This window comes from Myodes glareolus, chromosome 6, assembly GCF_982192425.1.
Source record: "Myodes glareolus chromosome 6, mMyoGla1.1, whole genome shotgun sequence".
NCBI lineage: Eukaryota > Metazoa > Chordata > Mammalia > Rodentia > Cricetidae > Myodes > Myodes glareolus.
In genome coordinates this window covers 95187094-95214406 of record NC_142031.1, presented here as the reverse complement: position 1 = coordinate 95214406, position 27313 = coordinate 95187094, and the positions used below count along the sequence as shown (strand labels likewise).

The window sequence follows — 27313 nt, the reverse complement described above, 5'->3', positions numbered from 1 at the left end:
TGTGTATATAGGAAATTCCCAACGTGAAATGGTTCGACTTGTGACTTTTTAAAAAAATGTTTCAGTGTCATGAAAGCAGTACACATCAAGTAGACGCTGTATATTGGATTTTGAACTTCTTCTGAGTGATGATCACCCAGCATGAGCCTCCCAGTGAACCCCTAGTCTGCAGACAGCCTGTGATCTGGAGGGGGAATCCCAACAGTGGACATTTGGTAGTGGACTGTATTGCTCAGCTACAATGCTCATTGTTTAGGCAAATCGAATGCATCTCAACCAAGGGCACTTTGAGCATAAGCAGAGTGTGGAGCAGTAATCCCATTGTAGTGAGTAAGCATTTGTAGTAAAATAGACTTTTTATAAGGGATTGACTGGTGATTCCAGAGGCTACTAAATCCATACATGGAGTGTAGGTTGACTTGGGGACCCAGCAGAACTGGAAACTTCAGTTACATGGTTAGCAAGTGAGGACCCAAAGCTACAACTGGTACAGAGAAAGCCCAGTGGCAACTTGTTGAATTCTTTCTTATTCAGGGAGTCTGTGGGTTGATTTGTTTTTTGCTAACCATGCAGGCTTTCATCTTATTGGGTGAGCCCTACCAACCACATGTATGAAGCTTACAGAACACACCAATTTCAATGATACTATTATCTTCAAAACCTCTCTGAATTGACACTCAAAACCCACCATCACAGAGAGGCATAGAATAAGTGAGTCTTTCCTTTATTGACCAATTTAAATATGATTCACGACTCTCTGTAATCCCAGTTCCAGGGACCTGATACCCGTGGCAAAACACCAATGCACATAAAAAAATATTTAAAAGTATTCCAATGTTACTATTTTTATAAATGAATGGATAGATATAAATGTGTTAGGAAAAAGAAATATTTTATTCTTATGCTTACATTTTCCCATCTTAGATTTATGAGCTGTCTTCTAATTGGATCATTAGACCTTTCATCCTAGCTGTCACCTAGTGTCACTTCTTTTAGCTTCATTTTTTTATTTTTTGGTATCAGTCTAATTAGAGATTGTTTTTAGTTCTATTAGTTTTTCTGAATTATTTTTGTCTTCTACTTCATTTTTTACTACTTCCTTTTTTTTTGTCAGATTTGGGTCTCACTTTCAGCTTCACACCAATGGGTGAGACCTTTCTTCTTTCCCTAAGTGGGTAGTCAGCACTGTGAGTTTATATTTGATAATTGATTTACCAGCATTCCATTGTCTTCATATGGTGTATTTCCATTTCAATTCAGTTGAGAGTAACTCCCATTGTGATTCTTTTACCCTCTGTGGTTCACTGTTGTCTTAGTTAGGGTTGCTATTGCTGTGATGAAACACCATAACCAAAAGCAAGTTGGGGAGGAAAGGGCTTTTTCACAGTAGTTCCTCAATGACAGAAACCAGGACAGGAACTCAAACAGGACAGGAACCTGGAGGCAGGAGATGATGCAGAGGCCATGGAAGGGTGCTGCTTACTGGCTTGCTCCTCATGGCTTGCTCAGCCCACTTTCTTATAGAACCCAGGACCACTAGGCCAGGCCTGGTATCACCCGCAGTGGGCTGGGTCCTCACCCATCAATCACTAATTAAGAAAGTGCTGTATAGCCAGATCTTATCGAGGCATTTTCTTAATTGAACTTTCCTCTGCTCAGATGGCGCTAACTGTGTCAAGCTGACATAAGACTACCCAGCATAGCTGAAGTAATATCATGATACTTGGTTTCCAATTATTTGGGCATTTCACAGGGTTTTTACTGTCTATAATTTCTGGATTAATCCATTATGGTCAGAACAGAGTATTTTATATGATTCAAACCTTGTAAAATTTATCAAAAGTTACAATATGTCTTAGAATACTGTCTTTCTTGGCTAATGGGCTCCGCATATGCTGGAAAGCAAAGTATATTCCTCTCTGAATTAGTGCAGTGTGTGGAAGTGTTGACTTGGTGATGCTGGCTGCTGCTGCTGGAATCTTCTTTGCCTGCCTGGATTTTCTATGTGTTCATGTCTGTTAGAACTGCAGCTTTAGCTGAGTGATGGCTGGCACACACCTTTAATTCTAGCACCCAAGGAGGGAGGCAGAGGCAGGCTGATCTCTGTGAGTTTGTGGCCAGCCTGGTCTACAGAGTGAGTTCTAGGGCAGCTAGAGAAATACAGAGAAACCCTATCTTGAAAAACCAAAACCAAAACCAAACAGAAAGAACCGCAGCTTTTTAACTGTTTCTTATTTGTCCGAGGCATTTCTGACTTGTCTTTTGATTTACTGCCATTCAGTGCCCAGCAGACTCAGGTGCTGTGTTGTCTTGATGAATTAACCTTATGTGTCAGACCCACTGGTCCTCTGTAAGACTCTCAGCTCTGCAATCAGTTCCTCTGTGATGAGTGTGGACACTGCAGTTCTTGTATTGCTGTGACATGTCATACCCCTGCTCACTCTTTCCTGGTCACCCTGCTTGTCTCAGTGGTTTTGGTGGCTCTTTTGCAGGTAGTGTATGGTTTGGTCTTGCTTTCTGTCTTTGCCTGGCAGCTTCTGACTTTTCACTGGCTTGTTCAGATTGTTTGTATCTTTTAGGCACTTACAGAAAATGAAGCAATACAATACAATCTGTTACTGGTTTATAGTTTCCGAAGAAGGGGCTGTGTCCTCTGGGTTCTTTCAAAAATTACGTAGTCACTTACTGTGTGTATATGTGTGTGTGTGTGTGTGTGTGTGTGTGTGTTTGCATGTGCCATAGAATGTGTGTGGAGGTCAGAGAACATCTTACAAGAGTTGGTTCTTTCCTTCAACCATTTGGGTTCTGGAGTATCAAATTTAAGCAGTCAGGTCTGGTGGCAAGTGCCTTTACCCACTCAACTATTTCACCTGTCCCTACCTGCTTCTTTCAGTGTCCTCTCCATAGCTTAAAAACAACAGCAACCAAAGCCAGCTATGGTGGTACGCAACTTTAATTCTAGCTCTCAGGAGGCAGAGACAGGGTTGTGTTTTTTGTTGTTGCTGTTATTTGTTTTTCTTTTGTTTTCTGCTTGTCTCTTTCATCTCAGTTGAAGTCCTCCTTGAGAATTTTTGCTGGATTATTTTTACATTCATGTTGCTGATATAGTCTCCAGCCTTCTGCTTTCTCTGTGTTTCTTTGGGTCATTTTGCTTTCACAGTGTTTTTGTATTTTACGTTTGTTTCTTGGAATCCTTCAGTTCTTGCTTGTTCTGTTACAGTCAGTATGTTTGACCCTGTCCTCCAGACTTCAGCAGTAGTCTCTGACCTCTGATGTATTCGGGTCCAGGAGGTGATTCTGTAATGAATGAGGTCACAGTCCACAGATCCTGTCTCCCTTCCCACATGTTTGTGTGTCAAGCCAGGTACCATCTCCCCGGTGATTTGCACTGACTCTGGTGTTCCTGGGAGTCCTTCCTGAGAAAGCACAACCTCTTTGCTCTGATGTCTCCTCCTCTCCTGGAGTAGCAATCACCCACACGTGTCAGAAGCCTGAAGGCAGCAGGACCCCCATGATGACTTGAGTTCTAGAGCTGACACCAGCCTGGGGGATTGGAGCTGACTTCTCGAGCCTTCCTCCTTGGTCACTTATCCCTCTTCTGCCTTTTCTCATGGCTGGTTACAAACTCCAGGAAGCTCACCATAGGGGAAAGGGTCAGATGGTGTCAGACAGACCTTTTGTGGGAAGTATTTTAAGGCTGCCTGGGGGTTCCCTTCTGTGAGGTCCAGAGCCCATGCCTGAAGTGGAAAGCGCTGTGTCCTTTGCCAGATCCTCCCACCCTCTCACAGGTCAAATAATGGATTGAGTTAGCAATATGGAAAAGTTTAGTTAATCCACGTACCCAAAGTTGCCACTAGGAAGGCAGCAGTGTAAACAGTGTGTGACTAATCCTTTCTTCTGAGGAGAGTGGTTCTGTGCAATTGTTTGCCCCATGTTTACAAAGACACCGAGGTTTCCATAGATGCAGATCTCTGAGCAGCTGGCCATGCCCTCACTGTCTCCTTCCCCCTTCCTCTCCTTTTCTTTCCTCCTGGCATGCCCCTCATTCCTTCCGACTCCCTTCTGGTACTGCGGCCGTACTGTCTGTGTGGCCAGTGACCTGCCACCAAGCCCGATGGTCTGTCCTCACTCTGTGTGTCCCGCTGCTCTGCGGCAATTCGCAAATAATCTTTTATCCTTTCCTTTATGGAATCCTTTCCTGCTTGTCATTTCTAGACCTATTCTGTTTGGTTTTTAATTTCTTCTGATCCCTATCTATTCTCTTTATGTCTTCTCTCTCATCTATCTGCTTATCTATCTGTTTGTCTATCTATCTATCTATCTATCTATCTATCTATCTATCTATCTATCTATCTATCTTATCTATCTCTCATATCTATCATCTATCTGTCTATCATCTATCTATCTATCTATCTATCTATCTATCTATCTATCTATCTATCTATCTATCATCTATCTTAATGAGTTGATTTATACTGAGTTCCATGAACAATGATTCTCAAGTTCACTACAAAGCAAAGACTCTGGGGTTGTGGCTCAGTTGGTAGAGTGTTTGTTATCGCACACATGAGGCCCTGGGTTTGAATCCTTGCACTGCAGCAGCTGAGTGTTCTAGAGCATACATTTAAGTCCAGCAGGTGGGGGTGGGTGGAAGAACCTGAGGCCAGAGAGGTCATGAACCCTAGGGGAGGAACTGCTTTCTTAAATAGGAGCCTGCATTCTCTCAGAAGACACGAAGATGTCAAACCATCCTTAACTGTATGCCAGATGGCAGAAAAGTTAGGCTGCCAACTGAGTGTGGTTCACTCGCCTCAGAACTGTTTGTGACTGGGATTCACATATCCAAGGGTGGCCTTAAGCTCCCTAGGTAGCAGAGGATGACCTTGAACTTCCACTCTTTGTGCTTCTGCGTCTCAACTGCTGGAGCTGACAGGTATGTGCTGCCAGCTCAGCGTCTGTAGAGCAGGATGCAGGCCGAAAGCTGACAAAACCCTAGCACTGAACGGGGAAGTTGGCAGAACGTCCCACTCCTGACCAAGAAGCCCTTTGCAACTGGTGCTGGCGGGAAAGGAAGAAATTGTTTTCTCCAGTGGAGTGTCACTGGGTGTATCGACCATGTTCCCACGGACCACCTTTACCCAGGAGCAGCTGGGTCGTGTGAAACAGACTCCAGACTTTTTCATTTCCTGTGCTGTTTTGTTTTGTCTTGGGTATTTTCTTTTTGTTCTGACTTTGAGTTTCCACTTTTTTTTTTTTGAGATAGAAAGAATGAACATGCCCCTGGGTAGGTGGAGCGGAGGGAAGAATCTATGAAGGAAAAGAATATGATCAAAATATGGTGCATGGAAACAGTTTTTCAACAGGAAAAAGAGAAAACAAATCCTAATTGTGAAAAATTTTGTGTCTTCAAAGTAAGCTAGAATTTCTATCTAATCACATGACATTTAAGAAAGGATGCTGGTTGTGTGTAATCTGTATGAACTGTGCTTTTAATCCCAGCACTCGGGAAACAGAGACAAGTAGATCTCTGTGAGTTCCAGGACAGCTAGAGCTATGTAAAGAGACTCTGTCTCAAACAAACAAACAACACACAAACAAAAATATTAATTTTTACTATAAATCCCCATTCTCATGAGGTATCTCCACAATTACACATGACTATCTTCCAAGACTTGTCCATGCTTTCTAATAAAAAAAAAATGTAGAAAAAAATTTTTTCACATTTATTTAGTATGCGTGCACACATGCACGCCACAGAAAGAGTGTAGAGGTCAGAGGGCAACTTGCCATAGTTGGTTCTTGTCTTCTTCAAGTGAGCCCTGAGAATGGAGCCATCAAGTACGGCCTTGAGTATCTTTACTGGCTCATCTTGTTGGCTCACTTTTTAATCCCCCCCCCTTTTTTTTAAACATTTTTTGTCTTTTGAACATAGTGGCTATTTAGAAGGTCACTGTTTCTCTACGTGGAGGCCTTCCCCACCTGCTTTCTGGAGACCCCCCTTGTGTTTCTGTCTGGGAAATGAAGGTGGCCCTTCTCCTCCATAAACGGGTCGCTTCTCCCAGCAGCTTTTGCTCAGTGTACCTCTTTGCTTCTCCTTTCCCCTTTGGCCTTGAGCTAGCAATACTCTCTGAGGTAGCTGGTCTTTACAGCTTCAGTTTTCAAGGACCTCTTCGACTTCCATCCTTAACTCTTGCTGGCGGTTATCTTCCCTGGGCCCCTTCTTGATGTGCTTGCTGTGAATGCTGTCTAATTAAGAATGTCATAGTGAGCAAAGACTTGCTCTCCCTTCTTCCTCCCGGGGTCACTATTTTGCATGTGCTGGCTTCCCGCCACCTCCGCGAAGTCCAACAGTACACTTTGTCCTTGGTTTCATGCTCTTCTCGCAGCCTCAGCTGTCAAAGTCATGGTCACCAGTGTTATCTCATGACCCTCGGTTGGGAAAGAGAGAGGGACTCCATTTCCATTCTTCCTCTCTCAGAATTTTTCAGCTTCCTCCAGCTCATCCTGGACCTTTATATGGCCAGAATTGGTGGCTTAGCATGGGAACCTCTAATATTTCGATCCTCTTTTGTAATACTTGTCTGTGGGCTCCTGCTCTGCACTGAGCCGTCGGGGGATGCTTGTTTTCTTCCTTCTCCCCATCCCTCTTGGAGGATGGTGCTCCTGACATCACATTTGAATGGGTTCTCTTCTCGTTTGGCTCTAACATGGCCTTCAGTTTCCCTGACGCCCCCGATCTCAGTCGTATTCTCTCTTCTAATGACACCTGCTGTTTGTCTTCTGCCCTGCATCACGCTCTGATCGCTCCCTGTCAAATGGGGAACAGTCTTTCTGTCTGCAGGAGAGGGCTTTATCGAGGAGAGGAATAGATGTTGGGATTTTTTACCTCAGGTAGTTTCATTCTTTTGGAGAGCAATATTTTTTAATTTATTTTTAACCTCGGAAGGTGGGGTGGGGATATATTTTGACTTCTGGATGGTTGGCTTGCTAAGTTGGAGAGAATAATTGTCTCCACATACAGACTTTCTCGGAAGACACTAGCCCCATTTGTCTTTATTGCCATTCACTTCGATTCAGTATCCAGAAGCACCGAGGTGCTGGGAGATGGCTTCATCCATGCTTGAAGTCCTACAGGGATTGCTGACCAATGCGTCCTTGTGCCTTGAGTTATCGTTTAGGACCTGCCATGAATGAAATGACCCAGGACTGCTTAAAAAAAAATAGTCCAGAGGAACCATAATGTCAGGATACCCTTCTCAGTGATGGTGGCTGTTGTTAGGTGAAATTCGTTTGCCTGTGTACAGATACAGACATTGGTGGAGCCGCAAACGACATCTCCAGGCCAAACATGCAGCTTACTATAGGCCGAGGAAAAGAAGGGCACAGCCCGCCCCCCGGGGAGCATAGCTTCTCCCCTTTGCTGTCATAGCCAGTAGTTTTCACTATACATTGACTAACTTACATATCTGTTTTAATGCCTCTTAATGTTTACTGGTGAGTAATACAAAGTATGGTAGCTGGCTGGGACAGGTACTAGTGACGGGAACAGAAGGTGGACCTGAGGCCCCTGAGGGAGTGGATAAAGTAGAGAGATCCTCCAGTGGATGAACAGTATGGATTATTAAATAGTAATATTTAAACACTAAATATTTGAAGTTACCAGTGTGGCTGTATTTTAGAATTTATAGCAAAATTTAGAATTTTACTATAGAATTTATAGAATTCCCCCTTTACCTGTAATTGTGAGGAAGGATGGAGGAAAGGAGGTCAGTGGGTGTGCCTCTTTTGTTTTGAACCAGAATCCCTATGGTTTTGATTTTTACATTTTCTTTTCAGGAATTTGCACCTCCCCCCTTGAAAATTGCAGTTACAGTGATGTGAGTAGCTTGTCATTTCCTCATCGCAAAGGCTCCCCTCATCCTGCAAACAGGGGAAGAAGAAATTGGAATTATTAAAAACCAATGAATTTTTTTCTGAAATGGTTGGATGAAAGAAGCTGGAAGGCTGTTGTCCCATGGCAGGCACAGCTTGCCTCCTCTGCTTTGAGTCTCACCTGTTCCACGGCGCAGAGGGAGCCCTGTGCATGGACATCAGCAACTCAGATCTTGCAGCCATTGCTGCCCCAGTTCAGAGGGGAGAGTGGCTCACCTGGAAGGCAGCCCCGCAGCCCCGCAGCTCCGCAGGCTCACCTTTCTGGACATGGCCAAGACAGGCATGATTAGTGGCTCTCTAGGTCTCCTGGAACTCTGGGTCCTCCTGTTCCAAACAGGAGCTGGTCTAGGTCTTTGTGCAGGGTGACGGAGTGGCTTAGAGAGAAAGAGAGCCACTTCCAAGTTGGGGAGGAGGCTGGCAGAACAGACTTGTGACGGCCAGATTTGTCCAGCTGTTTCTAACCCCCCCCCCCTTCCCGAGCTTACTTCAAGTTCAAAACAACACTTGCATCATCAAAATAGAAGTGTTTATTGTGCTAATCCTTAGGCTTTTAGTAATTCAGTCATTAGTCTGGTGACAAAGGGAGTGCCCTGTGTGGCACCACATCTGGGGAGATCTAGATCCAAGTTTAGGCATTTTGAGACTACAGGGTTTGAAGTGGATGCCAAGGTGCTGGCTCCCTTCAGCCACTTCTGGTCCCTAATCGCTCAGGAACGCTCTGTCCTGCTTCACGACTCCTTCCTAACCAGAATGAATTTGAGGTAACTTACACGAGATTCTTTAACTTTTTTGGTGACGATACCAAATGGTGGAATTTTGGTGACATGGTGATTGGTCTTTTGTATTGAATGTTATTTCTTCTGCTGCTTGGGTAGTCCTTTGAGGAACCCGTCTATAGAGTCAGGCCACACGGGCGAGCAGGTCCCTTTCAAAGGCTGTTTGCTATTAGTGCTTGTCTGCCGGAGTCTAATAATGCTTGAAAATGAGCAGGGCCACTGGAGAGAGGCTTCTGTCAGTAGAGTTCTTTCCCTGTGAGCTTAAGGACCGGAGTCTGATCCTCAGCAGTGTTGTAAAGAGCCCAATGTGGCAGCGCTGGCCGGTAATCATAGCCTTTGGAAAGCTGAAGAGCTAGCCTAACTGAATTGGTGAGGTCCAGGTTCAGTTAGGTGCAGATAGATTGAAGAAGACATTGGCTGCCTACTTCTGGCATGTACACACACACACACACACACACACACACACACACACACACACACACACACAGAGAGATGGTACACTAAGTAAGTAAGTAAATAAATAAATAGAACAAGTCAGTATCTCTTTTTCTACTTTTCATTATTGGTCTTCACCCATGATTCATTATTCTTGTTATTTGTAGGATCTGGTAATTATAAAACACTTAATCTGATAATGCGTGTAACTATACTTAGGTAATTATGAGATTGAACATAAAGTTAATTAGATATTTTCCCAAGACTTTTTGGTTTTGTTTTGTTTTCAAGTCAGGCTTTCTCTGTGTAACAGCCCTAGCTGCCCTGGAACTCATCCTGTAAACCAGGCTGGCCTTGAACTCACAGATATCTACCTGCCTTTGCCCCCTGAGTACTGGGATTAAAGTCTACCACTGCCCAGTTCCCTGAGATATTTTAATTATATATATATATATATATATTGCATATAAAATATGCACATATTTCAGAAGGAATTATGCATGCGTGTGTGTATATTGAATTAGCATATCTCTCTATAGCCCAGGTTTTCCTCAAACTCCAGATGCCCCTGTTTCTACTTCCCAAATGCTGGTATTAAGGCCTGACCACCATGCCCAGTTTATTTTATTTTATTTTTTGTTTTTCTGCTTTAGTGTGCTCTGATTTTTATGAACATCTTTTCTCTTGATCTTGGGTAGTAGAAATTCTCTGCTACAGGATGGTAAGCTGAGGCTCCAAGAACCAAAGGAGCTAACCCACTAGAGTTAGGCAATTTGGGAAGTCCTGCTGTCCCACGCGGGCTCTCTTTACCCCAGCTGATTTCTTGCTCTTTCCTCCTGTGCTCATTTAATTCTTATTATTTGTGTGTACCTATTTGTGTCTACATTTTTGCCCTTTGCTGAGAAACGGATGCCCTATGTTTTGTATATGGTAGCTATTCTCTGAAGTCTTTGATGAAACCCACCTGCGACAAACCCTGTCTCTCCATGCATTTGGACTACACAGACAATCCCTTTCACACTGGGTGGTTCCACCCATAAGCGAGTACGCACGGATGAGCATTGGGTGGCGAGGGCGTGCCTCCTGATGTTCAATTTCTTTTTCTCTCCTTCTTAGTTGGCTTTTAAAACCCCCTGCTTATTTACTTGCCCTCTCTTTGTTTCTTCCCAGAGTGGCACCCTTGTCTTCCCAGAATGTGATGGTTCACCATGGCCAGACCCAAGAGTATGTACTCCAGCCCAAGTACTTCCCAGCCCCGAAGGTGGTCTCTGGAGAGCAGTCCACAGAAGGCGCTTTCTCTTTGCGATACGGGCAGGATCAAGGCCCGGCACCCTTTCAGGGTGAGTATCTGCTCAGACAGCCGTTTTCCTGGATTAGAGTCTCAGAGTTTGGAAACATTTTCCTTGGTTTAGATAGTTGTAATGTGTCACAGTAGATAAAATTCAAGAGTCATTAAAACACCTACTTTGGTTCCTAAAACAACCAGACAGCAGATTTTTAGCCTGGTTTCCTTATTCAGAGGAAAGACATTTTTCCGGGACTTTGGAACTAAATCTGGAGTGACTTGCCTGAGATTCTGTTTCTGTAGGATTTCTTCTTCTGGGAGACGTGTTCCCTCTAATTTTAGGTGCAGCTGCATGTCTGACATGTTTGTATTGATAAAATGTTTTCTTTAGTGAGTCTGCCAAGATCCATTCCCAGTGAACAGCCCGATTTGTGCGGCAGGACTCTCTGAGGTTCACCTATCCTAGCTATTTTTATGCTGAACGGTCCACCTACTTTTCAGTCTACCTCGCAGATGGCAGGGAAGACTTGCCGGAGTTTGTAAAGGACTATTGTATCTGGGGCCAGCTTGCTTGGTATCTCCCTGGGTGAAGCTCAAGGACACAGGCCCTGGCTGGAAGCGGAGGGAATGTGAAGATTTGTGGTTTAGGTACTACGGAGTGTCTGCTGGCAGCGTCTGCGCGGGGAGAATGCGCTGGAGCGGGACCCAGACCATTCAGAGGCGAGAGCTAGACTCACCCTCTCATGCCAGCGGCATTCTGTTTTAGTCCGTGTTGACTGATTGCCTTCACCATAACTGACCGAAGAGTGTGCCAGGTGTGAGGTGGAGAAGGACTCTCTATTGCTAGCAGGAATAAGGCGAATAGCCTGGGGAGGGTTTTGCTATTGTCTGATGCTTTAGAAGCTGGAATCTGCTGTGGATTTGATATTCTGTTTCTGACCCCATCTCTCACTTTATGTTATGATGCTCTAGTGACTGACACTTTTTTTTTAACTATAGAAAATTCAAAGGCAGATTTGTCTGTCTATACTTCATCTTTCAAGGAAGTTTTCTCAAAAAAAAAAAAAAGTGGGGCAGTGGTGGCACACGCCTTTAATCCCAGCACTCGGGAGTCAGAAGCAGGTGGATCTCTGTGAGTTCGAGGCCAGCCTGGTCTATAAAGTGAGTTCCAGGACAGGCTCCAAAGCTACAGAGAAACCCTGTCTCAAAGGACCAAAAAAAAAAAAAAAAAAAAAAAAAAAAAAAAAAAAAAAAAAAAAAAAAGAAAGAAAAAAAAAAGTTTTCTTCCGGGGCTGGTTTCCGAGCTCAAGAGTGATAGTCTGGTGTGACTTATTGGGTTGATGACAATAGTAAATCAGGACTGTAGGGAAGACGGAGAAACCACTGGGATCATCTTCTTGCCAGGCCAGACAGTTCCTTGCCAGTCACAAAAGACCAACTGGAACCACCGTGTTCCTCAATACCTTTTGAGTTCTTCAGGCGGTGTTCCTTCTGGGAAAATATCCCCAAGTGTGCTGTGGTTTTTTTAATTCTGATTTTAAAAGTGAACAAACGTACTTATTATTTCTCAGGCTCTCATATAGAGAAGCATTTTTTGAAAACTCTCTAAAGTTTGGAAGTGATTAGAAGGGCATTTTTGAACCCTTATGACCGTATTGATAGGGGAAGACATTGCTGAGCTTGTTGGGAAAATCAGGAAAAGATGGTTTGATGGTTCCTGGGAAGAAGATGAGATATGATGCCCTTGGTTGGTTACTGTTGACTTGTTATTCAAATGTATTTCTATTACTCTCTCTATATTCTCTCTCTCTCTCTCTCTCTCTCTCTCTCTCTCTTTCTCACACTCACACACACACACACACACACACACACATACACACATACACACACACCTATCTACCCACTATCTCTATCTCTGTGAGAATTTAAACTCTAAAACCTTGCTGAGCTGTCTTCTGGAAGATTAAATGATGTTAGTTTTTAACTTCTTTGACTCTTGTATGCATTTTCTATCGTGGGGAGCCAGTGAAAGCTAGTGAAGTAGATGAACTCATGCCCTCAATAAGGGTGCACCCTATTCAATTCAAACCCTTCATACAATAGAACTGGTACAAAACAAAACAAAACAAAAAAAGGCCGAGGAAGGACTGCAACACAGGTCATATCTGAAAGGCAGGAAGGGAAATGTGGCTGTTTTTACTGTTGCTAGCACTATACTGAGAGCTGGAGGTCGAGCTGGAGAGCTATGAAAACAAGCAATTCTGCAGGGCCGCGAAGGATGCTGAAATAGGAACAGTCAGTAATTCTGCAGGGCCGTGAAGGATGCTGAAATAGGAACAGTCAGTAATTCTGCAGGGCCGTGAAGGATGCTGAAATAGGAACAGTGAGAAAAATGGCAGAAGGAAGACTGACAACAGGGGAGAGGACCGTAGGAGGAGGGACCTGAAGGTACCTGTCAGGTCGGAGGAGAGTGGGAACCTAGTGCGGGACTGAGAGGAGAGATTGGCACAGAGGTCATCCAGGAAGAGTAGGGTCCTTCAGTACCCTCACCCTCCTCTTCGTAGAAGAGATCAAATCCATACACATTAACTCCACAGTGTGCTAAGGGCTGGGAAGGGATATGGATGCTGGCAATCCAAACTCGGGTTCACACGCTTACGTGGTAAGCCCTTAACCCACTGAGCATGTCCCCAGTCTGAAGCTCAGCATCCTCATCTACTAAACACTTCTAGATTTTGGATCTGATGAGCTGATAACTGGGAACTGGTCAGTTACACCAAAGGCTTCTCAAGTCACTCTGCTTGCCCTCTGCTCCACGTCAATTCTCACGGACATCTCTATCAAGTTTGGAGGCAGCAGAACATTGGGAAGCCCTAGGAAAACACCGTAACAGGGCTTCTCAACCTTCCTAACACTGTGACCCTTTAATACAGTTCCTCGTGCTGTGGCGGACCCCAACCCTAATGTTATTTTTGCCTCTGCTTTGTTGCTGTGATTTTGCTACTATTCTGAATGGTAATGTAAATGTCATATGTGCAGGATATCTGACATTTGACCAAAGGGGTAGTGACCTACACGTTGAGAACTGCTGTACTGTAAAGTTAGTTGAGTTTCTTTCACGAATGTCAGGTTGCAGGACTGGAAAAAAATGGCGGCTGTCAGCCCTGGATCTTTACAGAAAACATCTGGTAACATCTGGTATTGGTGACGACACTGGATCATAGTCCCAGGGCTGGGTGATATATTAAGATACCACCTGGATTTCTCAAAAAAATTAACAGACAGAGTGAATGTATCTAGCAATTTTAACTCCTAGTCGAATTTTTAAAAGCCCATTTTCACACAGAGATTTGTATGCAACTGTTCATCACAGTCCAGTAACTGATGAGAGACGATGAACTAAATGTTCATCCAATGACGAATGACTAGACAAAGGGAGATATGTCCATTGGATGGAATTTGAGCCATTAAAAAGGAATGGAGTACAGATACTTGCTAGAACTCTAAACTTAGGTGGAGTGAAGGAATCCAGACGCGGAGGAGTCCAGACCACATACTATATGATCCCATGTATACGAGACATCCATAACAGGCAAACCCATAAGACAGAAAGCAGATTAGTAATTGCCAAGGCGAGGGAGTGCCTGCCTATAGGCCAGGGGTTTCTTTTTGGGTGATGGAAAGTGATCTGGAGTTATTAGGTCATGATGATTCAACAGTTTTATGAATATACTAAAAATCACTGAATTCTACACTTAAAAAGGGAAGATTCTAATAGTGTGTGAATTTTGTCTCCTTTAAAAGTAAAAATTATTTCCAAGGGCAACTGCCAAGGAGATGGTTCAAATAAAATCACTCCAAGGTACAGAGGGAACTCCAGTGCTCTGGGGTCTTCGGGAAGGTGAGAACAAGGGAGGCTCTTTATCTAGCACCTTCCTGGGAGATGTGTTAAAAAGAATGCCACACGGAAGCCAAATCTAATATACTTAGCTTAGTAGTATTTTTACAACAGAGGGGAAGCTTGAAATAGTAGAACATTTGAAGCGTGATGCTTAAATAGCAATCGATTGAGATGATTGCAATAGCATAGACCCAGGTGCCTGTGACTCAGTTGTCTGGTAAAGCACACTAAGAAAAGCCCTTGAGGGTGGTGAGCGTTCACATCAGATATACTATTGCTGTGGTCAGTGTTCCGTGGGAAGCTTGATACCTGCCACTAATGTTTCTCTTACGGTGTGCGGTAGGATGGTTTTACCAGGAGGGAGCGAGGGCACTACAGGACTTACTAGGGGATGGTTGAGTTAGTTGCCCAGGATAGCAGTAGCACAAGCCTCGCTGAGGCGATCCTTGGTCTCCTGGTTACCAGTTTGAGAAGGTGATGCTAGAATTGAGAGAGAAGCAATTACTCCCCTCAGTGACTCTTTATAAGCAGGTCTCTTAACTAGGAAGGAATAGAAATTGGAATTTGAAGTTGCATTCTTCTCTGTGTTTCGTGTGTATGTGTGTCTGTGTGTCTGTGTGTGTGCATTCATGCACATGCCAACTCACACATGAGCAAGCACACATGTGGAGGCTAAAGGTTGATATCAGATGTTCTCTTTTATAATCCTCCACCTTCTTGTTTGAGATTGGGGCTTGCTAACCATTAGTTTGACTGGCTATTGCTAACCGTTCGGTTGACTGACTATGGCTAACCGTTCGGTTGACTGGCTATTGCTAACTATTCGGTTGACTGGCTATTGCTAACTATTCGGTTGACTGGCTATTACTAACTGTTCGGTTGACCGGCTATTGTGATTCAGGGTTTTTGTCTTTGCCCACCATCTGTTGACCCAGTGCTATGGTTACAGACCCGTGCTACCATTCTTGGCTTTTATACAGGCTCAGAGGACCTGAACTCATGTCTTCATGTTTGTGTGGTAAGCACTGAGCCATCTCCTTAGCCTTGGTATTGGAGTTCTCCTTGCTAATTTTAGTGGTTTTCCCACGGTAAGGGCTCAACTTTTAAGTGGGCTGCTTATATTTCAATATCATCTTCTAAAAAGTTTATTTTGTTATATTTAAGGAAGCAGACATCTTAAATTCCAGAAGAGGCATATGTCACGTTTTATAGATTAACTTCCCAAAGGTCTATAAACACAGATAACTCAGACTCTTAAGAGGACTGATGATTTATATTCTGATGTACGGAGTGGGCAGATGGGAAGAAAAGAGAGAGAAATACGGGTACCACAAATGAACAATGTTGTTACTCTTAAAAGAAAGTCCACTTTTGAAAATGTTAAATATAATATTTTTTACTTAAACAGGCAGCCCCAGAGCTGACACAACATGAACATAGTCCATTAGCAACTTTTGGCAGAAGAAAATTGGTACCTCAGGAGTTGTCTTTCCCTGGTTTCTATGGTCTGTGTTGATCTTTCCCAGTAAGTCTTTGCACCAGACAGTTCAGCTCCCACCCAACAGCTGGAGGGTGGCTGACTGAAGTCTCTATTCTTCCCTGATGGGTAGACTAGCTCCCCAGGTCCCCGGAGTTTGGTTGGAGAGAAGCGAAGAATGTTCTCCCAGTGTGGTTTTGTTGTCCACGCTCTGGCATTTCCACTGTGGTCTGACCACACTGAGGAGGATGAACTATATGGGCACATGAGACATCTTCTTCACACTTTTAGAGGCATGGCTGTTTAACGTGTGTCTGGCTGTGTTAGCTTTCAGGCTTGTGTTCAGACATGCCAGAAAACATGACAGAATGTGAAAGCATGTCAGGGTGTGGTGACAAGTAGCAATGCCTGTCTCTGGGAGAGAGAAGTCGGTGTGTCTGGAGTGAGGCTTTCCCATGGTGGCAGACTGACTTTTACAACAGAGACAATCAGTGACGTCTGGGTCTTCCTGGCTATCCAGTTGGGGGAGGGAGAGAGACAGACAGAACACACACACACACACACACACACACACACACAGAGAGAGAGAGAGAGAGAGAGAGAGAGAGAGAGAGGTGGTTTTACAGATCATTAGAGGAGACAGCCCAAATCTAAACACTGGGAGAGAGACAGCATTTATCCCAAACATGTCTACCGATGCAGCCAAGGAGGCAAGCAAGGACCTTATGCTTCTGGCTAGTGAAAGAATGCTCAGGAAGTGGGTGTGATGGGAACATCTGTGATGGGACAGAAGGTGCCTCAGAGTGTGGAAGCATCAAGCTCATCCTGCACTGACTGACCTTTTCCAAAAGAAGGAAGAAGCTCCAGGACTGGTAGCCAGGTAAAGACAGATGTTGGGATAATTGATTTGGATAAGAGGAATTGAGTTCTTGTTGAGAATTTGTATAGAACTTCTTGTATTATAGAAGAATATCCAGTTCCTGCCTAAGGGATGGATTACAACATCAGTATGTTGGAAATGCTAGCGAGGAGGAGTTTGCCCTTGAGAAATATCATGATCTTTGGAAGAGGCAGGGAAAGAAAAACAGCAGGAAAGACCTAGTGTCCTGGAAGCTACAATACACGAAGTGGACAGCTATAGACAGATGTGCTGAGGGCCTTTTAGGACAACTTTCCAGATGAACCAAATGTGAATTTGGATGGAGAGATGTCCAGGGATGCACTTGCAGCCTCCCCTAAATGGGGACTACCTCAATGAATGTGCAAGTAGATAACATCTTTGTGTGTGGCTCCACATTGATTCACTGGGCATTAAATGGTAATGGAATTTGGACCAAGTTGTCCAAGAAGCTGATAAAAAACCACCAGCTACAACAGCCACAAATGAATAAGCATCCAGAGGGCTAATGTATGAGAACAGAACAATTTACAGAAAGAACAATGGTAAAGCTTCATACTCTTTCCCTTGCAAAACCCAATTCCTAGAGCCTGCACACAGTTTTATAATTCCATACTGTAATGCAATGTGGGCATTATGGCTGGAGGTAGGTACTAAAGACTCACCCTTCCCTTGATGATGTTTGGCAAAAGCTTTCCTCTGACAGCATAGACAGTAAAATTTGATTATGTGTATAGACTGGCTCTCCCATGAGTGAACAGGGTTCAATCAAGCTAATCTCAGACATCCAGGTTTCCCAGAAGGATGGGGTGGGTGTTCCTTTCTGTTTACTTGCACCATCTTGCACTTGGTGTTGAGGTAGAGGGTGTGTAAGACTTTTATACAAGAGTTGTTTGATCCCACCTCTGTCCAGGAAGGTATGTGAGTGGGAATGTTCTCTGTCTCTTGGTCAGCTACACATAATCAGAGATAGCTGGGAAATGGTAGACGTGGATTGATTGTCAACACTTTTAAGAAGCTTATCCAGCAACATATAAACAGTGATGGAGTGAAGTCTTCTAGTAGGAAGGATTATGTAGTTTAAATTCCTCCATGGTCAGTCTTCAGTGCCAGAGACAACTTTTCATTCCAAAGCCTCACACTTTATAATTATACTTACATTCAAAGATATTTCTGATTGTTGAGGATAATTTCAAGATACTGAAAAAAAAATCAACTCTTGGTATGGCTCCAAATTATTTTAGAGTCAAATTGTGTGTGTGTGTGTGTGTGTGTGTGTGTGTGTATGTGTGTGTCTATAACTGTCTGTCTGTGGTGTGTATCAAAAAATGTGTCTGTAATTTTGAAACAATTTCTAAATTCTTAGGTTATCCTACTTGCATACAGGCAGTATCCTGTTATTAAAAACTTCTTCTAACCTAAGTAGTATACTTTACAAGTTTGCTCTTCTACAAGCTTACAAGGTTCTCCTTGTCTGTATATGTGTACTTGTACATGTGTGTATGCGTTATGAAGGTGTTCACTTGCCACTGTACATATATGGGTGTCAGTCCCTGCTTTCCACCTTGTTTGCCTACTGCAAGCTTCTCTGGAAGCACTGGGATTACAGATGCTTGAGTTGTATGTCTGGCTTGTATGTGGGATCTAGGGATCCCAGGTCCTCATTGCTTGTATGGCAAACCCTTTTATCCACTGAGCCATCTCCCCATCCCTGATTCTTATTTTTGGTTTAGTGAAAACATTCTATGTAGGGTTGCTTTTGTGAACAACACCACAATTATATAAAAGAAACTTTGTAGCCTATAAATGGATTTGAAAAGCTTTGGTGAGAGAACAGGGTCTATGGAGCTGGGTAGAGAGTCTGGTTGGGGTTCCGCCCTAGCATCCAGGCATCTTGTATGGGACTGAGTGCTCTCCCCTAATGAGGGTAGGAACATGCCAATCCAACAGCTGGGCTGCTGTTTAATGACCAGGCTAATGGTTACAGGTGCATCCAAGGACTGCAGCAGCTTGAGGGGGATCCAGCAGAAACCAGCGTGCTTGCTCCCACACTTTGAGGAGCTCACATGCCAAGGAGTAGCCTGCACAGGGGCCTATTTTACTTTAGAGGCTAACCCTCCTCCCAAACAAAATATTTTCACTTTTTTTCTCTATTTATTAATTAAAAATACTACTGTGCTTCAGTTAGAGAAGTAACTGGTCTAAAGGCTGAGTCCCTGCTCCCTTGGTCACTAGACAGTTAATGAAAACGACGTGTTTCGGTGGGCATTGGTTTGTTTTCACAGAGAGGGAAAGGGTTGAGAGGACTCTTGAAAAGAGTGACTCTCTGACCTTTTTCACTCCCCTCCTTACATTTTATTGATCCCAGAATAAGTAACAATGCTAGGTGATAATTTTTATGTCTAATTCTTTTGTTCCTCTCCTCTCTGGCCACTTCTTTCCTGTGGGCCGACTGGGACTTTCCTGCACATCTTCCCTTCCTGGAGCCCGGAAAAAGGTCTGCTGACCCAACTTCTCTCTCTCTCTCTCTCTCTCTCTCTCTCTCTCTCTTTCTCGATCACCATGCCAGTGGAGTAGAAAAAGGATTGTTGAGAAATACTCTATCCAAATCAGTTGCTAGTCTCAGTAAGTCTACACAATATGGCTACAGCTAGGCATGTTGTATGGAGGTAGAAAAATACCATTATGGGTGACATTCTGGGCAGAGTGGACTGGAAAATACGTAGACAGAGGAAACCAGTGTGGGGCTGGCCAGCTGTCTGTTAGAGCTCTCCCAGGCAAGGGTGATGCTGGCTAAAGCAGATTCAACAGAAGGCTTATTAAAGAGTTTGTAATGGAGAGTGGCTGGAATGGAAGTTAGACTAACCAAAGGAAGCTGGAGCCACCAGAGGCAAGTTTCCAGCCATATGACTATTGGGTGCAAGAACAAAGTTCGGAGTTTTTGCAAAGGCCTGGGGATGGATCAGCATGCGCTGGGTGCCTAAGAATGTGTTTCTTTCAGGAGGAGATGCTTACTCAACTAAGACCTGATGTTTGTGAGATCTGGCTTGTGGGGCGGGGCATTCCTGGATCCATCCTCCTCGTTGTTCATCATCCTCATTGTTTATGCAGCTTAATTATAATCCCCTCTCACCTCAGATAATGTGTACTCTCTTCAATATAGACAGAAAGACCCCCGCTACTGCAGATTCTATTTCTACCTTGGTCTCCAACAGCTGCATGTCCTAACTACTCAGGATACCGAAGCGATTAGCTTCTAGTGAGGGCAAACCCAGCTGCCCTGCTTCTCTGCTTCACCCCTTTATAGCTTAAACCCGTCCACACCCCTCCCTTTCAAGAAGGCTTGGGATGACTGGGCAGATAGAAAGGAAGAGGGGCAAGGATGGGTGAGCTTCAAAATTCCCCAAGACACATGGAAAACTTGGAGAATTGTCTTACCTGGCCTGACTTATGAGTTTGAGTGCCCATCTGGATGATTTTTCATGACTAAATTTGTTCTTTGACAATATCGTTTTTGTACATAGTGTGTTCTCTTGACTCTTACCCTCCAGCCTCTCTCTTCACTGCATCTCTCTCCCATCATCTCTCCCTGCTCCCCAGAGGTCCCTTTCCCACACTGATGTATTTTTGTTTTGTTTTATGGCCCTCTGGTTTTAACTAGGGATGTCTGTGTGGCCACAGGCGCCAGTGGATAGTCCCATATAGATTTCTAACAGAAACGTCCTCCAATAGGGCTTGGGATTCTTGCTCACATAGGATAGAGAATGTCCAGTTGTCATTGGTTCAGTGAGTGTGGCTTGGGGAATCTTTTCAGGAAGTCCTCCTGCAACCCCACTGGGCCTCCTATTCTTTCATCTTTATTGGTCTGGGCAACCATAGTGTGGTACTTGTGTAAATAACCGTCAATCATGCCTTGCCATGTCCTGTACATAGAAGTACAGCAAGTGTAGTTAACTCTGTCTAAGTTAAAGATTATTTCAAAGACGTTTTGTGGAGAAAGTGATTCATGTTTCTTGTCAGAGGTCCCCGTTTCGAAGCCACACCTGAATATATCTGGAAAAAGAAACCCTGCAGAAATTACGATAAGTTGTGTTTTTGGTTTTTAAAGATTGGCTAGTTAGAAACACGAGAGGCTTTCTGTCATGTTTGGCCCCTTCTCTGTGTTAGCTACTCTACTAAGCTCCTTGTATGCACTTATTCGGTGCCCTACGTCTGAGAGACATCCCTGGGTCAGCTCATCACTGATGCTCATCACGGGGCACACTTACAAACCTTGGTGGGCGCTCATCACGGGGCACACTTGCAAACCTTGGTGGGCACTCATCACGGGGCACACTTACAAACCTTGGTGGATGCTCATCACGGGGCACACACATACAAACCTTGGTGGACACTCATCGCAGGGCACACTTACAAGCCTTGTTAGGCACTCATTACGGGGCACACACACACAAACTGTTTATAATTTAATTTAATTTTGAAATTGGCATAGAAAATATTAGACAGCATTATGCCATTTTCAAATGAAATACATTTTGTTGGATTCCTTGCCCCATTTTTCCCACTCACTTGGCTCCAATAATCCACCGTGTAGCCTCTCTCCCGGCATTCCTTCCCACCCTCATGATACACATATCCTGCTACCCCCACCACATTCCTTAACACCTCTTTTACTCTCTCTCTCGGTCTCCTTTCTAGTTTTTCAGGCTTTACCCTTGTCCCACCCATTACTATATATAGTTGAATACATTATACACTAGGATCTGTATATGAGAAAAAATGGGATTTTTTTTGTCTTTCTGAATTTGGGTTACTATACTCATTATAATGATTTCCAGATTCGCTTATTTTCCTGAAATTTTCATCTTTTCTGCATTAATAAAATTCTGTGGTGTGTGAGTACCACATTTCCATTATCTATTCATCTACTAATGGGCATCTAGGCTGGTTCCAAGTTCCTTGCTATTGTAAATAGAGCAATAGTGAACGTGGATGTGCAAGTACCTCTTTGGTGAGATACAGAGGTTATTGGGGTGTGTCCAAGAATGGTAAGGCTTGGTATAGACGGTCATTCTATTTTTAATTTGGGGGGGAACCTCCCCTTTCTGATTTTCATGATAGCTATATTAGTGTGCTCTCACAATGGCAGTGACCCAGCGTTCCTCTGTCCCACATTCCCGCCAGCATTTGTTGTCTGATTTCTTGACGACAGGCACTCCGACTGGGAGGATGTGGGCCTCAGGCCGTCTTAATTGACTTTTTCTGGTGGTTAGGGATGTAGAACCCATTTAAGAGCACCCATTACTTATTTGTGTTTCATCTTTTGAGGATTGTCTATTTTGCTAGCTCATCTATGGACTAGCAAGTGTTTGTGTGGGTGAGTTTAGATTTTGCAGTTGTTTTTTTTATTGGTTTGTTTTGCAAATTCTAGCTATTAACATCTTGTCTCAAGAATAGCTGGCAAAGATTCCCTCCCATCTTGTGGGCTTCAACATGACCTCTTAGTGCAAACAAAGCAGACAGTCAAAACAAGATGTGAGAGATTGCTCCTGGGGGGGGGGGGGGGGAGACGGGCACAGCATGCTGATTTCAGGAAACTGTTTTATAATAATACACTCTAAAAATAACAAAATCTATAGAACAATAAACACACAAACCACTAACAGAGTAGTTTATTGTCATTGCCAAGTATGTATATTCTATATAGTTGTATGCTTCTAAACTTGGCTTTATTTATTGACTCTGTGTGTGTGTGCGCATGCGTGCGCGTGTGTGCGCTCATGTATCTGAGTGTGCAGGTGCCATGGCATGTGCGGGGCAGTCAGAGGACAACTATGGAAGTTGGTTCTCTTCTTGCACCATGTGGTTCTGGGGATCAGACCTAGATCCTCAGGCTTGACCTCGGGCACCTTTACCTGTTGATCCGTCTCAGAAGCCTTGCAACTGTATGTTTTTGCTTGTTTGCCAGCGGCAGCGTGGGAGGTATGTGTAAACCACCATCACCACATGTGTGAATAGTGTGTTGAATCAGGCTCTTAATAATGCCACCTAAGCAAATAGGGATTCGTTAGTTCCATCATCATCTATGATGAGGCCACTATGGTCTGTCACCAACTCAAAGTCTCATTATGAAACTGATAACATTAGTACATTATCTGACTATTTAGAATGAATGAGTTTGTTATTCATAGAAATGTAATAGGCAAAAAACAAAGTAATTCTAAAAAGTGCTATTTTACATCTTTGTGTAAGTTTTAAGGGGAATAGGAGGTCAAATTTTGATTCCATTTTGAAAGTTTGTGAATTTTGTGAGCTGTAGGGATTTCCCGTTACCTACCCGGATGTGGCATTACTAGGAAGCACTGTTCAGTTTACCAGAAATAATTCAAATGTAGGAGCGTTTCTGGCCAGTCATCCCCTTCCATGTATCCCATTTAGATTTCACCTCTTGAAGAGAGAAATGTCGAACAGTTTTTGATGTACTTTAAAGCCACTGCATTATATAAGAGAGGAGGCTCTATCTTGATGAAGGGGAGAAAAAAGCAAGTTGAAAATGAGTCGCCTGCAAACAGCTAACAACCTGAAAACGAATGATTTGTGATTATGCAGTATTCCTTTTTTATTGGCAGCTAAACATTCTTAAAATTTTATTTATCACATGATGCCAGAGACCTAATACTACGATTCTGAAACAGGAATGTTTTCCTAATGATGAGACCTATTGAATTTGGCAGTAATTCCTTGAGGGAGTAGTTGGGACCATGGATGGGGTCATTTAAAGTTGAACCAGAGAGAAATTTGTGTGGAAACAAAGTGAGGTAAATGACCTGATTGGTATCCTACAAACGTGGACTCCCCAATGCGGTAATACTAAATCAGTTCTGAGATCTCAAAATGCCAAATGTTTCTATACAACCAATTGCTTCGGCAGATTTGCCTTTAAGTCCGGGCCACTTAACAATTGTTTTGACCATTGCAATTGTCAGAATGTTGATGTTCAGCTTCTTTAGTGCTTCTTAAAGCAAAATGCACTCAAATTCCATGTTGCTTTCGTTCCCTCTGGATTTTTGTTGTTTATGTGAAAGAATTGGAGCCCAGCGGGGGCGTGGCAAGGCATCTTCTGTGGGCCTGGTAGTACCAGGGACTTAGATGCCTATTGAAGAATTAAAGGTGACCGGCTTTCCTTCTCAGCTCTGTAGTGTGTGTGTGTGTACATGTGTGTGACAGACAGACACAGAGAGAATGCACATGTATGCGTTTGTGTGCACGTATGCACGATGGAGCACATATGAGGACACCAGAGGGAAAGCATTGCAGTTGGTTCCTGTAGCTTTTTTCTTTGTTAAAGGCGGAGTCTCTTATTGGCCCGGGGCTCACCAGGTGAGCTAGGCTGCCCGTTGCCACTGTCACAGCACTAGAATTGCAGGTGTGTGTCACCACGCCTGCTTTTATTTTTATATGGGTCCTGGTGCTTGCACTCAGGACGTCGTGCTTCCAAAGCAAGCTCTTGACTAACTGAGCCGTCTCCGAGCTCCTCTACTGTGCCTTTTGACATTCTCTTCCTTTTATGCATAACTGAACTTTATGAAGTGTTCTAGTTCATCTCATCCTGTATGTCTGTCCGTCTTTGGCATTACAGGCCATGTCCAAGTCCCCTTCATGAAGGCAACAGAAGCTTAAGAATGCTCGGCCCCTTTAAAGTTTTGTGACTTTGCACCCGTTAGTCACTGTGTGAGGGTCGCCCCTCTGTCTTTCTCCTTCTGTCTTCCCGTGAGCCCCCAAGCCTCGGTTTCTGTCACCGACTTCACTGCTCTTCCTTTCTAACACCCCCTTGTTCTCTTGTCATGTGTCTCCTCTGCTTGTCCGCATTGTTCCTCATCTCCAAAGACAGTCAGCTGACAGCTGGGACATTAGTTATAGATAGGCGAGGGCCGGAGGAAGACACCCTTGCGGCTAAGGCCAAAGGAAGGTGTCGGAATAGAGAGGCACCTGTACACAGAAGAATGCAGAATCAAGAGGACAGCGGATTCTGCCATTCATCTGGACTCAAGAGGATGGTAGAACAAAAAAACAAACAAATTTAAAAAAAAAAACCCAAAACTCAAAAAACAAAAACGAGAAACTTTTTTTTTAATAGAGGAATGGAGCGTACATGAAGGAAGGAAGTGCACAAGTGGAGATTCTGGGGCATTATGGTCTAGCTAATTCCCTGGCTGTCCTTGTGGGTGGGGCTGAGGAGGAGACTCAGTCGTGTCTACATAGGACAGGTCTTAATGTACTTTAAAGGAGTTTGATTTTGTCAGAAATACGTAATAAAAACTCTATAGGTCATATAGAATCCAAATGGTCAGAGTGTACACTGGAGATGAACTAAGATCCATGAGGCAGAAAGCCTCCCCTGGGGCTTGTGGGTCAGTCAGTCTTGGAATTTGTTGCTGTCCTTCCATTTAGTCGGCCTTTCTCTGCCGCATACAAGCACACAGATGCTATTTATGGGAATGGTGAGTGACCAACCAATGGCAAATGTCTCCACTTGCTTGCTTCTAGAAAAACAACAAATGTGGAGATAAATAAAACCTAATTCCATTCCAAAATTAAGGGACAGAAAATCTGAGTCACACGGGGCATATCCAAGCACTATTTCTGTAGGGAGCCCCTGCAGACCGACCAGATGGTGTGGGTAGAGAGACAAAAGGCAGGTGAATGCTGCTTGTTTAGCCTTCCCCTTCCTGACAGCAGTGATGCCATCTTCTCACTTACCCTTCTGCCTGCTCTGTACCCATGGCTGTGCTGTTGTGTCTGAAGTGTGTGCTTCAGATACTAATCTGGAGTCATTGAGGGAGGCAGAGATTTTTCACATAGGAAAAAAAAAATGCCATCAATGTTTTCCCCCTCTTGGGAGATGAGCTATTAAACCAACATCTTGAACCAGAATGCCTCTTACTATCTGCCCACTCCTCAATAAAGATACAAAATAAAACAAAAAAATCCTTAACTCTCTGTGAGTACTTCAGATCTATTGTCTAGTACTTTCGCCATCCAGCTTGAGAAAATGGGTGCATTAAGCTCCTCTGTCTTTTCCTTTTTTTTTTTTTAACTGAATCAAGACCTTCTTTGGAAGACATTTTTCCTTAACTCTTGGATCACAGAAATTCCTATCCCATTGTCCATTTTGGATGGGACACACAGGTAGATCATGGGAGGCATTCAGAATTTAGGGCTGTGTGGGGCCTTCCTGATATATTCTAGATAGAACAGTTCTGGAGGAAGTACCAGAATAAACACCGTAGAAACATTTGAAGTGATCCCAGGGACACCCGGACCCAGGTCTGCACCCAGTCTCTGCTTCCAGTTAGTGGGAGGCGAACTGGGGATCAGCAGGTGACGTCATGTCTGCCCCTGAACTGCAGTCCAGAATTTCTCCTGAACTTTGCTGGGTGTTCCTTGCTCCTAAACTGAAGAAGTATGTTTGGGTCACTGGCTCTCTTCGGCGTCTTTGAGGTTAAAGAAAACAATTTTACAAAAAAGGTCAGAGGATGAAAATGTCAAAAAGTCACTGGTGTGTGCTTTGCTAGTTCTCCATTTTATGGCAGGCTGCTTTTTTTTTTCCTCTTGAAACACTGGGCCAGCTCCTGCTGGGTGAGTAAACTATTTGGTGGGTAAGAGTCTTTTGACTATAAAATATATTGTACCTTCAGAAATACTGGATTTGGTTCCAGGGATAAAAATAGGATTCTTTCTTCTATTTGTAAAGGAGAAAATGGTATTAAAAGAGGTAAAACTACAAAAACGATCACAACAATGCCACGTTCTCAAGATGTGGTCTTTTTAAATGTACTGAGTTCCCAAAAGTTTACAAAGCAAATATTTAAAAACTGTGCTTTTAGACGAGCCCATTGCAGCAGCAGTGTGCCTGCTGAGGCAAGACTGGTGCTGAGTCCAGGCAATCACAGTTGCAATTCTTCTATTGTTGTTGTTTGAGCATATATGTGGTGTGTAGGTAAATTTGTAAATGTGTATGTGATGTGTATGTAAATTTGTAAATGTATATGTGGTGTGTATGTGTATTTGTGGGCATGTGTGTGCTCATGTGCAAATGCAAGTGTATGCCCTTGTGTGTGAAGACCTGAGGTTGGTTTTGGGCGTTCTTGACTGTGCTCAATTATTTTGAGGCAGGGTCTTTCCCTGTCACGGGAGCTTGTAGACTCTGGCTGCTCTAGTCAGTGTGCCTTGAGGACCCCTTGTCTGTCCCTCCCAAGTACCAGGCTTACCGGTGGCTAAGATACCCACCTGGATTATATTTGGGTTCTGTGCATCAAAATGCAACTCCTTACTGTTTCCTGGCAAGTACTTAATCAGCTGAGCCATCTCCTGTGCTTCTTGATTCAAGTAAAACAAAGATTGAATGCACGGGATAGGAAATCAGACCTGAGGTACATGGAAACACAGGATGAAGTCTTGCATCGTTGTGCATGTACTTTTGACTAGTCTGTCTCTCCGAGCTTAGTTAGAACCAAAGTGTCTTCGTCTTTTGGGGTCAGTTTTGTCACTGACTGCTTCTTAAGAGTTGTCACATTTGGACAATGATGTGCTAACAGTGAATGAATCC

The 27313-nt window shown here is 43.7% G+C and overlaps 1 protein-coding gene across 6 annotated transcripts in view; it reads left to right on the top strand.

Annotated features, from left to right (window-relative positions):
- The window catches only part of Ltbp1 (latent transforming growth factor beta binding protein 1), a 386955-nt gene that overhangs the window by 139515 nt on the left and 220127 nt on the right, over positions 1-27313 (top strand). For all 6 annotated transcript variants that reach the window (XM_085691031.2, XM_048416147.3, XM_048416146.3 and 3 more), the window contains one exon: positions 10314-10483. In XM_085691031.2, the coding sequence (XP_085547157.2) occupies positions 10314-10483 (170 nt within the window). The remainder of the gene's footprint in view (positions 1-10313; positions 10484-27313) is intronic.